General features: G+C 46.7%; 1 protein-coding gene across 2 annotated transcripts in view; it reads right to left on the bottom strand.

The window, feature by feature from the left end:
• The window catches only part of CACNA1A (calcium voltage-gated channel subunit alpha1 A), a 249,440-nt gene that overhangs the window by 95,295 nt on the left and 138,017 nt on the right, over nucleotides 1-16,128 (bottom strand). For both annotated transcript variants that reach the window (XM_065917635.1, XM_065917634.1), the window contains 3 exons: nucleotides 16,002-16,058; nucleotides 14,213-14,302; nucleotides 1,436-1,645 (listed from right to left, as the gene is read on the bottom strand). In XM_065917635.1, the coding sequence (XP_065773707.1) occupies nucleotides 1,436-1,645; nucleotides 14,213-14,302; nucleotides 16,002-16,058 (357 nt within the window). The remainder of the gene's footprint in view (nucleotides 1-1,435; nucleotides 1,646-14,212; nucleotides 14,303-16,001; nucleotides 16,059-16,128) is intronic.

The following is a 16,128-nucleotide window of genomic DNA, read 5'->3' as shown; positions in this document are numbered from 1 at the left end:
GGGGGCAGAGCAGGCACTGAGAACCCAGGTTACCTGATGGTCATGGCAGGGATGCACCATCAGATATAGCTTGGGTTCAAATCCTGGCTACATCATTAACTAGCTGTGTGACTCTGGGCAAGTTACTCAACCTCTCTGTGTCACAGTTTTCTCAACTGGAAATTGATAATTAAAGGACGTTTATAGACAGAGAGACCCCAGGCAGGAAGTCTCAACCCCCTGTTCCCGAACCAGGACAGACAGAGCAAGGTGATTAGTGGGGAGAATATGGGAGATTAAAAATAGGCTATCCGAGGAGGTTAAGACAAAAAGTAAATAGTTCTCATTTATAAGAGACTCCAGGGGGACCAAATGCAATTACTAAGGTTGGAACTAGGTCGGGGCTCTCAGAAGGAGAACTGGCCCCCTGGGGAGTGTCCTGGGGGGGTGGTCAGCCAATGTGACTGGGAACAATAAAGGTTACAAGGAGACAATGACCTGGACCAGACGCCCAGGCCTCACGAGGCTGAAGATTTGATTTCTCCAGTGGTTGTGTGGGTTAATTCTGAACCAGGTCAGAAGGGCAGAGAATCTACAGACCTAATTCAGACAAGCCCAAAGATGCAGGAGGAGGGCAACCAGCAGGCAAAAAGGTTTTGGGGAGTCCTGACTTGGGGCCCATAGGCCAGAGCCAAGGCATCCAATTGCCTTCCTCACTTTCCAGCCACTACTCTTGTTGATTTCTCAGAGCTCTTTACTTTTTAAGCCCTGCTCATAGATTGCCCCTCCTTTCCTGTGTCTCCTCCCCCAACGTGGTCAACAATTTTGATACTATCTCATGTTAATTCCTGAAATTTGGGAATAGGCCCGGAAAAGCAAAGTCTTGGAAATCCCGGTTCTCACTGCAGGGGCAAGATGGTCTCACAGTTGTTGGAGGCTATCATTGAGGAATGAATCTGAGGCATAAGAAGTCAAAAAGGACAGAAGAGGAAAGGGGAAAGAAGCAGAAAGTTTGAAAGAAAAGGGAAGAAGCAGAGAGAAATGAGAAGAAAACATGAGTACAACATACAGGTTACTTTTTTGTCTCTAACGCACCTTCATTTCTCAACCATAAATTTGATTCCCAGAGATGCACCTAGCATATGTATGTTTCTGTCTCTGGCTGTCTTGCAGGCTGACCCTCTCTGTCTTTATTTCAATGCACCTCTGTGTGCCTTTCTGAGAAAGTGATCTTGTGTCTGATGGCCCAAATTCCAGCTTCCAGCTCTCAGGCACCCCCTCCCCCAAACTGGGCTTTGTCACTGAGGCAGCAGGAACATCAGCCCGATCTCCAGTTATAAACGGGCCCAAGTGAAAGGGGAAAGAGGGAACACAAACTACCAAAGAAAGAGAACTGGAGAAAGGGTGTGAGGAAGGGATCAGGGAGCTGGTGGGGGTGGGGCCAGGCGGTACTCACAGAGGAAGTCGGAGAGCCACTCGGGCTGGTTGTAGTGAACGATAGCGACACACAGCGTGTTGAGGGCTACCAGACTGAGGACAGTCCAGTAGAAGGCCTGAGTTTTGACCATGCGGCGGATGTAGAAACGCATCCTCCTCTCCTTTTTGTGAAAAAAAGTCGAGTTCTCCAGCTTGGCACTTTTGATGCTGGCTCGGGCGAAGGGAGACCCTGTCAGGGAAAGGATGGAGCATGTCAGGGTGTTCCTGCAGAGGAAATGAACCCACGTGCGGCCCAAGCAGAGACTGTGGCCAGGGAGCCCATGAGCCTCCCAAGCAGGCAAGCCCCCGGGAACCATTGTGACTCATGGGCTTAGCTTTCCAGAGGTGGAGCTTCTGAGAAGGTGATGTCTCTGAAAGTAACAGTGCTAGAAATAACCAACGAGGATGCGGTGGTGGGGGGTTTCCTTGGTCGCTCAGGAGTAAAGAAACTGTCTGCAATGAAGGTACATGTGGGTTCAGTCCCTGGGTTGGGAGGGCATGGCAACCCACTCCAGTATTCTTGACAGGAAAATGCCTTAGACAGAGGAGCCTGGTGGACTAGAGCCCATGGGGTTGCAAAGAGTCAGAAACGACTGAAGTGGCTGAACATGGCCCAGAATGGGGAGGCTGACGGCTCTCCATTGCTGGAGTCATCTTTCTGCACCTCCCTCTCCTGGAACTGTCTGATGACTCTGGGGCTCATGCTGCAGGGTGGGATAAGGCTGGAACCTCTGCTCAGGACTCCGAGTGCAGAGGCGGGCAGCAGAGCTGCATGCACTGTTCTTGGAAAGCCTCCAGGAGGAGGTATGGATAGGATCCTAGTTTACCATGGACACTTCACTTTAAAAATAATCACCGAAGAATGAGCCAGCTGTGCCCTCTGCTCACATGTATTTTTGCTCTTAAGCATTTATAAGGCACCTACTATGCCAGGCTCTGTCCCAGGTGTTCAGGATACATGTTAACAGAGTCTTGAACTCCTGGGACGGATACTCCAGTGTGGGAGCCAGAGAGCAAACATAATATAATAAGTAGGACTTCTCTGGTGGTTAAGAATCCGCCCGCCAGTGCAGGGGACCTGAGTTCAATACCTGGTCTGGGAATATTCCACATGCTGCATAGCAACTAAGCCCATGTGCCACAGCTACCGAAGCCCATGTACCCTAGCGCCCACCTGCTGCAATCGCCGAAGGCTGTGCTCTGCAACAAGAGAAGGCACCCCAGTGAGAAGCCCCCAAACCACAATGAAGAGTAGCCCCCGCTCGCTGTAACTAGAGAAAGCCCACGTGCAACTCAAACATAAATAAATAAAAATAATAAATTAATAGTGTGGTGGAAGGTGCAAAGTGCTTTGGCAAAAAGAGAAAGCAGAGCAAAACAAGGGGACCTGGAGGCCTGGGAGGGACCCTGGGCAAGCGGCAGCATTAAACCAAGGGGCTAAGGAGAAGGGGTTGGCCCGAGTCACCTTAGTACCTTAGGCAGAGGAAACAAACAGCAAGTGAAAAGGCCCTGAGGTAGGACTATGCCTGCCTGATGTATTTGGGGAACAGCATAAAGAGAACAGTATGGCTGGAGTGAAGTGGCTCAGGTGAGAAGAAGGAGGAGGTGAGGGCAGGGGGGTGGATCTCGGCAGATTCTGAAGGGCCTTGGGGACTGCAGGACAACTGGGGCTTCTGTTTTGAGTGAGGCGGGAGGCGTGGAGGCAAGAGGGGCGTGACTTGACTCAGGGGTTCACAGATGTCTCCTGGCTTCTGCGGCACAGAACAGACTGCAGGAGGCAAGGGCAGGAGCAGAGGGGGGATGACTGCTCCAGTCCAGACAGGTGGCAACCAGGGCTAGACTCCACGGCGGCTGAGAAGGAGGCAGGCTGGGCCGATTGGGGTGTATTATTATTTTCGATTTTATCTATTATTTATTTTTGGCTGTGCTGGGTCTTCATTGCTGCTCAGGCTTCCTGTAGTTGCAGCAAGTGGGGGGTTACTCCTTGTTGTGGTGTGTGGGATTTTCTTGCTGTGGAGCACAGGCTCAATAGTTGTGGCACACAAGCTTTGTTGCTCCAAGGCATGTGGGATCTTCCTGGAACAGGGATCGAACCCATGTTCCCTGCATTGGCAGGTGGATTCTTTAACCCACTGAGCCACCTGGGAAGCCTTGGGGTAATATTATTTAAGGTATATTTCAACATTTGTTGATGGACCAAGTGTGGGTGGAAGAGAGGGAGAAGCCAAGGTTTTTGGTCTGAGCCCCAGGAGGGACAAAGCTGTCATCCACTGAGAATGGACAGGTTTGTGGGGGAGGTTCAGAGCTCAGTTTCACATAGATTGATTTTATGTTCTAAAATACCTCTTCTTGAAAATCTTCCATTGCGTTCAATAGTTTATTACTCTTCATTGGCACATTCATTCTTTCATTTATTCATTAGCGTGCTCATTCATTCACCCATTCGTTCACTCGCTGGTATGTCTGTCACACATTCGTTCATTCTTTTATCATTTATTCATTCATTAGTGCACTCATTCATTTCTGTTTTTCTTTTTTTTTTCCTTTTTTTAATTTATCTATTTATTTTTTAACTTTGCCATACCATGCCACATGTGGAATCTTAGTTCCCCAACCAGGATTCGAACCCGTGGCCTCTGCACTGGAGGTGCAGAGTCTTAACCACTGTACCATCAGGGAAGTTCCCATCCACTCGTCTCTTCTTTCATCATTTATTCCCGCATCCATCCATCCATCCATTCATGCATTTGTTCATTTACACAATAATCCATGAAGCACTGCTCATCAACCTCACACCAGCCAAACACAGAAAACATCTCTCAGGATGCCACTTCCTATTAGCAAAATTCTAAACAGAGGGAACCCTCTTACATTGTTGGTGGGAATGCAAACTAGTATGGCCACTATGGATAACAGTGTGGAGAATTCTTAAAAAACTGGAAATAGAACTGCCATATGACCCAGCAATCCCACTGCTGGGCATACACACCAAGGAAAGAGACACGTGTACCTCAATGTTCATTGTAGCACTGTTTATAACAGCCAGGACATAGAAGCAACGTAGATGTCCATCAGCAGATGAATGGCTAAGAAAGCTGTGGTACATATACACAATGGAATATTACTCAGCCATTAAAAAGAATGCATTTGAATCAGTTCTAATGAGGTGGATGAAACTGGAGCCTATTATACAGAGTGAAGTAAGCCAGAAAAAAAACCACCAATACAGTATACTAATGCATATATACGGAATTCATAAAGATGGTAATGATAACCCTGTATGCGAGACAGCAAGAGACACAGATGTATAGAACAGTCTTTTGGACTCTATGGGAGACAGCGAGGGTGGGATGATATGGGAGAATGGCCTTGAAACATGTAAATTATCGTATGTGAAACGAATCACCAGTCCAGGTTTGATGCATGAGACGGGGTGCTCAGGGCTGGTGCACTGGGATGACCCAGAGGGATGGGATGGGGAGGGAGGTGGGAGGGGGGTTCAGGATGGGGAACACATGTACACCCGTGGTGGATTCATGTCAATGTGTGGCAAGACCAATACAATACTGTAAAGTAAAATAAATAAATAAAACTGAAAAAAACAAACAAACAAAAAAAATAAATAAACAGAGGTTGTAAGTTAGCATCCCAGGGGCCATACTGGTTCATTTGAGATTTGTGAAGGTTGAAATTATTGGACTACATTTAAAAACTGGGAGATTTTCCATACAAATATGGATTTCAGCTTCTCATGAATGAAAATAACAGCTGACATTTATCGAACATTTAACAGGCACTGCGGGGGATGCAGTTTACACAGTAAGCTCCCCATCACAACCTTAGGAAGTAGGGATCATCACTAACCTCCTTTTACACCCCAAGGAAACAGAGGCTGAGGGGAGTCCAGTAATTGACTAAGAAGTGTCGGGTCAGTTCAGAGCCTCTTGCACTCTGGCCTGCGGCCACCACACTGCACTCACTCCTGGAACCTGTGGCCATGAGCAGCAGCTGGCCAGGGTTGGTGGCTGAACTCTCCCTTCACGTCCATCACTTGTCTGATCCTGCTGGAGCCACATGCAAGCTCAGTTCCAACACCAACCACAGAGTAACCTTGGGCAGATGACCCTGGGCAAGTTACCATGCGTCTTGAGACGCCAGTGCCTCCCACCTCACCGGGCCATTGGGAAAAATCAATGAGTTAATGCACCCTGACAGGAATTTCCCTGGTGGTCCAGTGGCTAAGATGCAAGAGCTCCAAATGCAGGAGCCTGGGTTCGATCCATGGTCAGGGAACTAGATACCACAAGCCACAACTGAGAGTTCATACACCTCCACTAAAAGATCCTGCATGGGACAACTAAGACCTGGTGCTGCCAAACAAACAAATAAGTAAATAAACATTTAAAAACTACCTGAGACAACGCTGCATGCATGCTCAGCCACGAAGTCCTGTGCGACTCTTTCCGACCCCATGGACTGCAGCCGGCCAGGCTCCTCTGTCCATGGGATTTCCCAGGCAAGAATACTGGAGTAGGTTGCCATTTTCTTCTTCAGGGGATCTTTCTGGCCCAGGGATTGACCTTGCATCTCCCGCTTGGCAGGAGGATTCTTTTTTTTTTTGGTAGGAGGATTCTTTTTTTTTTTGGCAGGAGGATTCTTTACCACTGAGCTACCTGGGAAGCCCCAGCATGATGCTGGCACACGCTTATTGGACATAAAGTCTTTTACTACAACTGCAAGAGCTAAAATCAAGACTGTTCTCATGCCAACTCATGGAGGAAGTCTCTCCTGATCACAGGGCATGGAGACACCTCCCATAATAGGCATCCCATGCATCAAGAAAAGAGAAGGTGACTATTAATTGAACACCTACTCTGTGCCAGGCCTTGTACCAGTTCTGTACTGTCTCCTCTATTTATTGCATCTTATACTCCCTCTGACCCATGCTCCCTTTGTCAACACCCCTTTTTTTTTTTTTTGGCCACACCTTAAGGCATGCAGCATCTTGGTTCCCTGACCAGGGATTGAACTTGTACCCTGCAGTGGAAGCATAGTCTTAACCACTGGACCACCAGAAAAGTCCCCCTCTCCTGTACACTCTTGTCTCTACTTTTCCTCTGTGGTCTGAAAATTTGCAGGCAATCCTTAGTTTTTAAAAATAATTTTAATAAGCTATTTTATGAAACACCATATATCTCAGATGTCAATTTCAATGTGGAATCAATAGAGAAATCCATTAAAAAAGATATTTTACATTCTTTTTTTGGGGGGGGTACCAAGTATTCCAAGTCTTTACATTGTTTAGTCACTAAGTCGTGTCTAACTCTTTGCATTCTCATGGACTGCAGCATGCCAGGCTCCTCTGTCCTTAACTGTCTCTTGGAGTTTGCTCAGATTCAAGTCCATTGAGTTCAGTGATGCTATATAACCATCTTATCCTCTGCTGCTCCCTTCTCCTTTTGCCTTCAATCTTTCCCAGCATCAGGGTCTTTTCCAATGAGTCAGCTCTTTGGATCAGGTGGCCAGAGTACTGGAGCTAAAGTATTTCAAATCTAATGTGTGAGCATGGAACACATTTCGTTCAGATCAGCTGCATTCAAAGAGCCAAGAGTCAGAGGTGGCCAGTCTTAGCCTAGAATGTTTCAGTGGGGATAGCAGTAGGCCACCACTAAGGCTTAGTTTCAGGATTTTGGGCAATTTATACGCCCTTCAAATTCTTGGTGAATTGAAATAGGTGCTTTCCAAGTTGTGGGTTGAACTGTCATCGAAGAGATGTGCTGATGGCTTCCCTGGTAGCTCAGAGGGAAAGAACCCACCTGCCAGTGCTGGAGACACAGGTTTGATCCCTGGTCTGGGAAGATCCCACATGCTCCACGTTGATCCCACGTGGAGCAACGATGTTCACGTGGCACAACTGTTGAGCCTGTGCCCTAGAGTCCATGTGCCACAACTACTGAAGCCCTCATGCTCTAGAGCCTGTGGTCCACAATCAGAGAAGCCACCGCAATGAGAAGCCCCCACACTGCAACTAGAGAGAAGCCCCCATTTGCCACAACAAGAGAAAAGCCCTCACAGCAATGAAGACCCAGCACAGCCAAAAAAAAAGAAAAAGAGATTGAGTGAATGGGTTGAAGTCCGAACCCCCGGTAGCCATGAATATGCCATTATTTAGAAATGGGGTCTTTGCAGATGCCGTCAAATTAAGAAGAAGTCAGACCTGATTGGAGTGGGCCTTAATCCAAAGACTGGTATTCTTATAAGAGGAGAAGAGACACGGGGACGCACAGGAAAGGGCCATGTGATGCCAGTCAGAACTGGGAACGAGGTGCGTGAAAGCCAAAGGGAGCCCAGGACTGCTGACAACAACAGAAGCTAAAAGAAAAGCATGGGGGCAGACTGTCCCTGAAGTCCTCAGAGCAGCACAGCCCTTGCCAACATCTTGATCTCTGTTTGGACTTCTGGTCCCCGGCATTGTGAGAGAATACATTTCTGTTGTTTTAAGCCACCCAGCTTGTGATACTTTGTGACAGCCGCCCTAGCAAATGAACACAGCCCACGCTGAACTTCTGTCCTTAAAATCACCTAAAGGGAGTCTGATTTTCCTGAAGAACTGGTGCCGTGAAGGCAGATTCCATTGGTGGTTCAGCTTTTCCTAGTGATGGCACTAGGTCCATATTTCACAGTCAGGGGATGAACTCTGCATGAGATAATTTTTTTTTTTTTTTTTTGCCTGTACTTGGTTTTCATTGCAGCATACAGGCTTCTCTAGTTGCAGCACTCGGGTATTAGTTGCCTCGTGGCATTGGGATCTTAGTTCCCTGATCAGGGTTTGAACCTGTGTCCCCTGCACTGGAATGCAGATTCTTAACCACTCGACTACCAGGGAAGTCCCTATATGAGGCCGTTTTGTGATATGTTTATCAACTGACAGCATGGTAGAATCATCAATTACAAGAAATAGAGGAAAACAAAAGAATGGGAAAGACTAGAGATCTCGTCAAGAAAATTAGAGATACCAAGGGAATATTTCATGCAAAGATGGGCACAATAAAGGACAGAAATGGTATGGACCTAACAGAAGCAGAAGATATTAAGAAGAGGTGGCAAGAATACACAGAACTATACAAAAAAGATCTTAAAGACAGCATTTACTGGGCAAAATAATACCAGGGCAAAATGCCACATGTTCCTGCCTGACTTTGGAACACGTTATTATTTTACAGAAATAAATGAAGGTGAGGGTGTCTACTTGCCAGAACCCTGGAATTTCAGAGATCTCTTTCAAGATTATTTAGGAAGTCTCTGCCAGCATACGAACCCCTTCCTGTGGCTTTTTGACCTACCAGGCAAGGGACCTGGCTTTAGGTGGGTTTGCCTGTAGCAAACCTTGTCCTGGGAGACCCAGCCACTGGCCTGTGTTTTGGACCTACTGACACAGTTGAAAGTCACCTGCTTTCTTTCTTTTTTAAAAATAATTTTATTTATTTATTTATTTTCTGGCTGTGCCGGGTCTTCGTTGCGGCTTTTCTCTAGTTGCAGCAAGTGGGGCCTACTCTTCCTTGCAGTGCGTGGGCTTCTGATTACAGTGGCTTTCCTTGTTGTGGAGCATGGGCTCTAGGGCAGCCAAGCTTCAGTAGTTGTGGCATGTGGGCTCAATAGCTGGGCCCCAGGGCACAGGCTCAATAGTGGCGGCACACAGGCTAGTTTCTGGACCAGGGATTGAACCCGTGTCTCCCGCACTGGCAGGCAGGTTCTTTTCCACTGAGCCGCCAGGGAAGCCCTCACCTGCTTTCTTAACAGAGGTGCCATGGGACAGAGTCAGTCCTTCTTCAGTCTGACAGCTTTCTACTTTGGTTTCTTATCTTCCTTTTATCACGTGTTCATCGAATGCCAGCCTTGAACACGGCTTCTCCAAGTTTTCTTAGGTCAGCCACAGAGAGACCCTCTGTGAATCCATCGTGGCTTTCAGGGTCATTCTCACTATCTCCTCGTTAGGAGCCGTACCGTATCATCCCCCAAATTCATAGACTGAAGTTCTAACCACCTCCTGCCTCTCAGGTGTCTCTGAATTGCAACTGTATTTGGAGATAGGGCCTTTCAAGAAGGAATTAAAATAGGACTTCCCTGATGGTCTAGCAGCAGCGAACAAGGGTTTGATCCTTGGTCCGGGAAGATTCTACATTCCATGGGGCAACTAAGCCTATGAGCTGCAACTACCGAAGCCCGCATGCCTACAGCCCATGCTCTGCAACAAGGGAAGCCACAGCAATGAGAAGCCTGCGCACCGCAGCGAGAGAGCAGCCCCCGCTCACTGCAACTAGAGAAGCCCTGGCACAGCAATGAAGGCCCAGCACAGCCCAAAGTAAATGAGTGAGTTAAAAAAGACATAATTCAATGAAAATGAGATCATCAGGGTGGGCCTTAATCCTCCGTGACTGGTGTCCTTATAAGAAGAGAAGATTAGGACACAACACACATGGAGGAAAGACTGTGTGAAGACTCAGGAAGATGACCAGCTGCAAGCAGGAGACAGTCCACCCCAGAAACCAATCCTGAGAACACACTGATCTTGGACTTCCAGCCTCCAGGACTAGGAGAAAGTTAAGTCTCTGTTTTTAAAGAATTAAGTCACCTAGTCTCTGCTCTTTTATTATGATCACCCCAGGGAACTGATAACACTCTCCCCACTCCATACAAAGCCCAGTTTTTAAAAACGCCTCTTTTCATGAATTTTTCTTTGCTTTTCCACCAAATTCCTCCCTGCCTTGTACAGCCTTTAGATTCTTTATAATTAGACTCTGTGGGCTTCCCAGGTGGCGCTAGTGGTAAAGAACCTGCTTGCCAATTCAGGAGACGTAAGAGACACAGGTTCGATCCCTGGGTCGGAAAGATCCCCTGGAGGAGGGCATAGCAACTCACTCCAGTATCCTTGCCTGGAGAATCCCATGGACAGAGGAGCCTGGTGGGCTACAGTCCATAGGGTCACAAAGAGTCAGACAGGACTGAAGCGACTTAGCACGCATGCACAATTAAGACTCTGTTGCTTTTAAGTAACTTTAAATTTATCTAATTATTTTTTTTCTGATTTCAAAAGTAATGCCTGGAGACTTCCCTGGGGCTCCAGTGTTAAGAATCTGCCTTGCAATGCAGGGGACAGGAGTTTTATCCATGGTCAGGGAACTAAGATCCCACACGTCGTGGAGCAACTAAGTTCACATGCTACAACTAGAGAGTCTGTGTGCTGCACCGAAAGATTCTGCATGATGCAACAAAGATCCTGTGTATTGCAGCTAAGGCCTGGTATAAATAAAAATTAAAAAAGTAATGCCTGTCACTAATCCATTCATTCCAGGAAAATATCATGGAGAAAGTGAAAATCCTTTGCAATCCCTTCAGTTTCCACATCTTTAAGTACCTCTCACACTTCTTAATATTGTTTTAAAAATGAGACCACATATTTTACATGGCGTTGTACAACTTGCTATTTTTTCACCAAAAAATATATTTCAGACATCTTTCCATGCCATAACAGCTCCATTCTTTTTCCCAGCAGCGGAGTACTCGATGGTATATAAATGTTATATAATTTCTTTAACCATCTCCCTACTTTGGGGCACATGGGTCGTTTCTGGTTTTTACTTTTCTGAATACCAGAAACAGTGCTGCTAAGAAGAGGCTGATACATAGATCTTTGGCATAAATGAAGAACTCTTTTGAAGCAGAAATTCTAGGTCAAAGAATATAAACATCAACAATTAAATAATGCCCAACCATACATTAGAAAACACTGCAAACTACATTCCTGCCAACAGCATAAGGCTATGCCCATTTTTTCACATCTTTGCCAACATTGGGTAGTAATATTTCTTCATCCTTTCTAGAAGGACTGATGACAAATAGTATCTCCCCGTTAATTAATAACAGGTGAGATGGTTGGATGGCATCACCGACTCAATGGACATGAGTCTGAGCAAACTCCCAGAGATAGGGAAGGACAGGGAAGCCTGGCATGCTGCAGTCCATGGGGTTGCAGAGTTGGACACGACTTAGCGGCTGAACAACTCAATCTTATCCATAAAGGAGAGTTTGACATGGGTACCCCATGTTTTCAGTGCCTGGCATTTAATAAATGTGGTATAAACAAAGTGTTTGCCTATCAAAATTTAATGTAACAGATTAGAAAATTAGGCAACTTAAATGGGAAAATTTGTGGGACAGACATAACCAATCAAATGCACCCGGCAATGATGGAGCACCCTAATTCTTGAATTTTCTGGAAGGACAGAAACAGATGTATCCACAAGTGGAAGTAGGATTTGTTCATCATTACGAGGAAAAGAGTGTTTTGGCTAGAAATTAAAAATGCAAATGAAAACAAGCTTTAAGGTATCATTACAAACTGATTTATCCAGAAAGGAAATTAAACGTGTAATAGGCAATGGCCGGGGTGGGAGAGTCCATAAGCGTCTGCATACTTGGCAGGTTTATAAATGGGTTCAATGTTTTTGAAACTCAGAACAGCTCTGTGAATAATGAGTTGAAAAGCTGTTAATATCTTTGATCCTATAATTATCCCCAAGGAAATCCTCCCAAAGGGTGGGAGGAGTCATTGTACGTAAATGCTCCCAGCAGTGCTCCTCGTAAAGGCAAAAATTGGAAACAACTCAAATACCATATAATAAAGCTACGGCTGAGCAAACCACAGTGTGGCCACCCTCTGGAGTGTGGGATGGCACAGAAATCATGTTGAAACTCAACAGTAAGCTCATAAACTAGGGGTGAGTGAAGGAACCTGAGTATGAAGTAATTGGTTCCTAGGGATTAGAAACACGAGTATGTTTTGATTTTTATTTTTGGGTCGTGCTGTTTCGCTTGCGGGATCTTAGTTCCCCAGTCAGGGCTCAAACCTGTATCCTCTGCAATAGAAGTCCGCAGTCCTAACCACTGGAATTCCCCAAAACACATGTATATTGTGAATTTCCTCCCCCAGCCTTGCCTCTATACTCCAGCCACACGATACGCATTCAGCCTTAATGTCTACTCCTCTCAGAGTCTCCTGTTATTTTCTCTGCCTGGAAGCTCTGTCGTCAACTCTTCATTCATAGAATTAAAAATATTTATTTATTTATTTATTTATTTTGGCCGTGCTGGGTCTTGGTTGCTGCACCAGCTTTCTCTAGTTGCAGTGAGTGGGGACTACTCTCCTAGTTGCCGGCTTTTCACTGTGGTGGCTTCTCATTGCAGAGCACGGGCTCTAGGCGCATGGACTTCAAAAGTTGTGGAGGATGGGCTTAGCTGCTCCTGGGCATGTGGGATCTTCCCAGACCAGGGATCGAACTCATGTCTCCTGCGTTGGCAGGTGGTTTCTTTACCACTGGGCCACGAGGGAGGCCCCATAATTAGAATTTTTATTTTATTTTTTGGCCCCACCATGTGACTTTTTGGATCTTAGTTCCCCATCCAGGGACTGAACCTGCACCCTTGGTGATGAAAGTGCAGAGTCCTGACCACTGGACCACCAGGGAATCCCCTTCATAATTGGAATTTTTAGGAACCTATTTCAGGCACTCCCCTGGTGGCTCAGTGGATAAAAGTCTGCCTGTCAATGCAGGGGACAGGTTCAATCCCTGGTCTGGGAGAATTCTACAGGCTCCAGAGCAATTAAGCTAGACCGCCACAACTACTAAGCCGGTGCCCTAGAGTCTGCATGCCGCAACTACAGAACCCGTGTGCTGTAACTACTGAAGGCCAAGCGCCCTAGAGCCTGTGCTCCACAACAAGAGAAGCCACCGCAAGGAGAAGCCCACGCACTACCATGAAGATCAGACCCCCACTTGCTGCAAGTAGAGAAAGCCTCAGCGCAGCAATGAAGATTCACTTTCAAAAATTAAAAGAATCTCCTTAGAGAAGGTCAAAGCAACAGTCTCACTCAAGAGGGGCAAAAAGGAAAGACAAATGTTCCTATCTCAAACTCTGTCCCTGGCAATAACCAATGACAACAGCCTGAGCACAGACTTCTGCCTGGTTCACTCTGCAACCACTGCTGTGGCAAACTCCTATCTTCCCCTTGTTCTCAGAACAATGTCACCTCCTCCAAGAAGCCCTCCCTGACCACACTCCACTCTTCCAGAGCAGGTTGAGTGAGGAGCATCTCCTCTGCAGTGCTGTTATCATTACAAGCTTATTTCTGTAATTACCTGCTTAATATCTATTTTCTGCACTGGACTGCAAGCTCCACAAGGGTAGGGATTTGATCTCAGGTCCTGTTCACAATTGGGCATTCAGTAACAGTAGCCCCCACAGTGAGCACTAATGAATAATAATATTACTCATGAATAATATTAGCCAACATCATGGGGACCTTCTTTTCTGCCACATGGTGTTCTAAATGCTATATGTGGTTTTTTTTTGGCTACACCAAAAGGCATGTGGGATCTTAGTTCCGACCAGGGATCGAACCTGTGCCCCCTGCAGTGGAAGCACAGAGTCTTAACTACTGGACCACCAGGGAAGTGCGGTCCAGTGGTTATTTACTTTTACTTTACATAGATACAGTGGCTATTTAGTTTTACTTCTCACAACGATACAAGAAGACAGGCAGTGTTGTTATTCCCATAATCATGTCATCTGCCCCAGGAAATACAGTTGAGAACGGGCAGAATCGTGACCCAATCCAGGCAGCTCCAAGCCCTCACTCACCTCCATCTCATAGGTGATCAGTAATAAATGACGGCCAGGCAGCAGCTGGGGGACTTACCCACGGAGGCGATGTCGGCCAGCTGATCCTCAGCCTCCTCGGGGTTGAGCAGATCTGTCTTGCTCTTCTTTATAGTGGCTCTCCGCAGAGCTCCAACAATGGAAACATGGCGAGAGAAAAAGACGTTACCCTTTTTGCTATAACAACGACTCTGACCGTGTGTGTCCCTGGGTGCCCGGCGCTCTATTAGGGACTTTCTCCACGTTGCTGGATTTCACCCATGTGGCAGTCTAGTTTCATGGGAAGTAACAGTATGCCCATTTCACAGATGTGGGGACAGAAGCTTGGGGAGGTTACATGACTCTGCTCACGGGGTAAGGATGAGAACCAAGTCCCCCGCTCAGTCTAAGTCCGGGCTCTCGGTCAACATTTTCCCTCTAGGAGTCCTGGGACTGGACACGTAGACTCCTATGAAAATGGACCACCCCCTTAACCTTTAGCACACTTGCCAGGCTGGCTGGGACTGTGGAAGCCCTTCCTTAATATTTAGGTTCTATACCCCAAGAGCTCTCCAGGGGATAGTGAGTTCAGGCACACACTTCCAATAAAGTGATTTAGGCACCTCCGTTCCCTGGTAGCTCAGCTGATAAAGAATCCACCTGCAATGCGGGAGACCCCAGTTTGATTCCTGGGTCAGGAAGATCCATTGCAGAAGGGGTAGGCTACCCATTCCAGTATTCTTGGGCTTCCTTGGTCGCTCAGACGGCAAGGAATCTGCCTGCAGTGCAGGAGACCTGGGTTTGACCCCTGGGTTGGGAAGATACACTGGAGAAGTGAATAGCTACCCACTCCAGTATTCTGGCCTGGAGAATTCCATGAACAAAGGAGCCTGGCACGCTATAGTCCATGGGGTTAGAAAGAGTCGGACACGACTGAGTGACTTTCACTTTCATTTATGGGTAATGTCTTTCTCTCTTCTCAAAGAGTAAAATCCATTTTACTCTTAGGATGGAGCCCCATCTCCTTTCCTTCCTTCTCACTCCTTGTTTCTTCAATCCACAGTCATTGCTCTGTCTAGACAAATTTCTAACGTGAGACAACTGTCCTTAATAGTAAGCTGGATTCTTGGTGAAATTTTTATTTTTGGCCATGGTGCATGGCTTGTGGGATCTTAGTTCCTCATCCAGGGATTGAACCTGGGCCACCGCAGTGAAAGCATTGAGTTCTAACCACTGGACTGGCCACCAGGGTACTTCCAGTGGTGAAATTACTTTAAAAAAAAGTTTGGCTGCATCTTGTGGCATATGGGATCATAGTCCCCCAACCCAGTATTGAACTTGTGGCCCTTGCATTGGAGGCAGGAAGTCTCAACCACTGGACTGCCAGGGAAGTCCCTGAAATTACTATTATTTATTTTACTTAGTGAACATAGATGGGGCTGACCCTGAGCCAGACATTGTCCTATGCATTCTATTTGCCATACTTAATGTAATATCCATAAACAATCAGCTTAGGTAGGTATGGTTAATTATCATGCCCATTTGACAGATGAGGAAAATGGAGGCACAGAGCAGAAGCTGGGCGCGTGGTCAAAGCAGACAGGGGCAGGTAAAAAACAGAAACTCTGCATCAAAGTCCTGAAAGTCCTTGAGGAGATAAGATAGTCCCACCATTCTCCATATCTTCCTGAGCCTGATCCAGTCTTGTGTTAGCTCTTGGCATCACCTGGGCCCTGAACATCCATCCCCTGGAGACCCCTTAGAAAGAAGCAACCCGTTCCCCCAGCTCTGGCTCCTCCTATGTTCCCTGGAACCCACCCCAACCCCCAAGCCAGGTTCAGAGCAGTTACCATCAAAGGGATGTCTCTGCTCCCCATCTGTTTCATCTTCGGCGAGGATCACCTCTTCTGAAGAGCAAGAGCACATAGTTAATTTATGCTCCAGCATCTGGAGGACTCTCCTGGGGATGGGTTCCTT

The sequence above is a fragment of the Muntiacus reevesi genome, chromosome 1, assembly GCF_963930625.1.
Source record: "Muntiacus reevesi chromosome 1, mMunRee1.1, whole genome shotgun sequence".
NCBI classification, from domain to species: Eukaryota; Metazoa; Chordata; class Mammalia; order Artiodactyla; family Cervidae; genus Muntiacus; species Muntiacus reevesi.
Note: the sequence above shows the minus strand (reverse complement) of the source record. Positions and strands in the feature narration are given on the sequence as shown.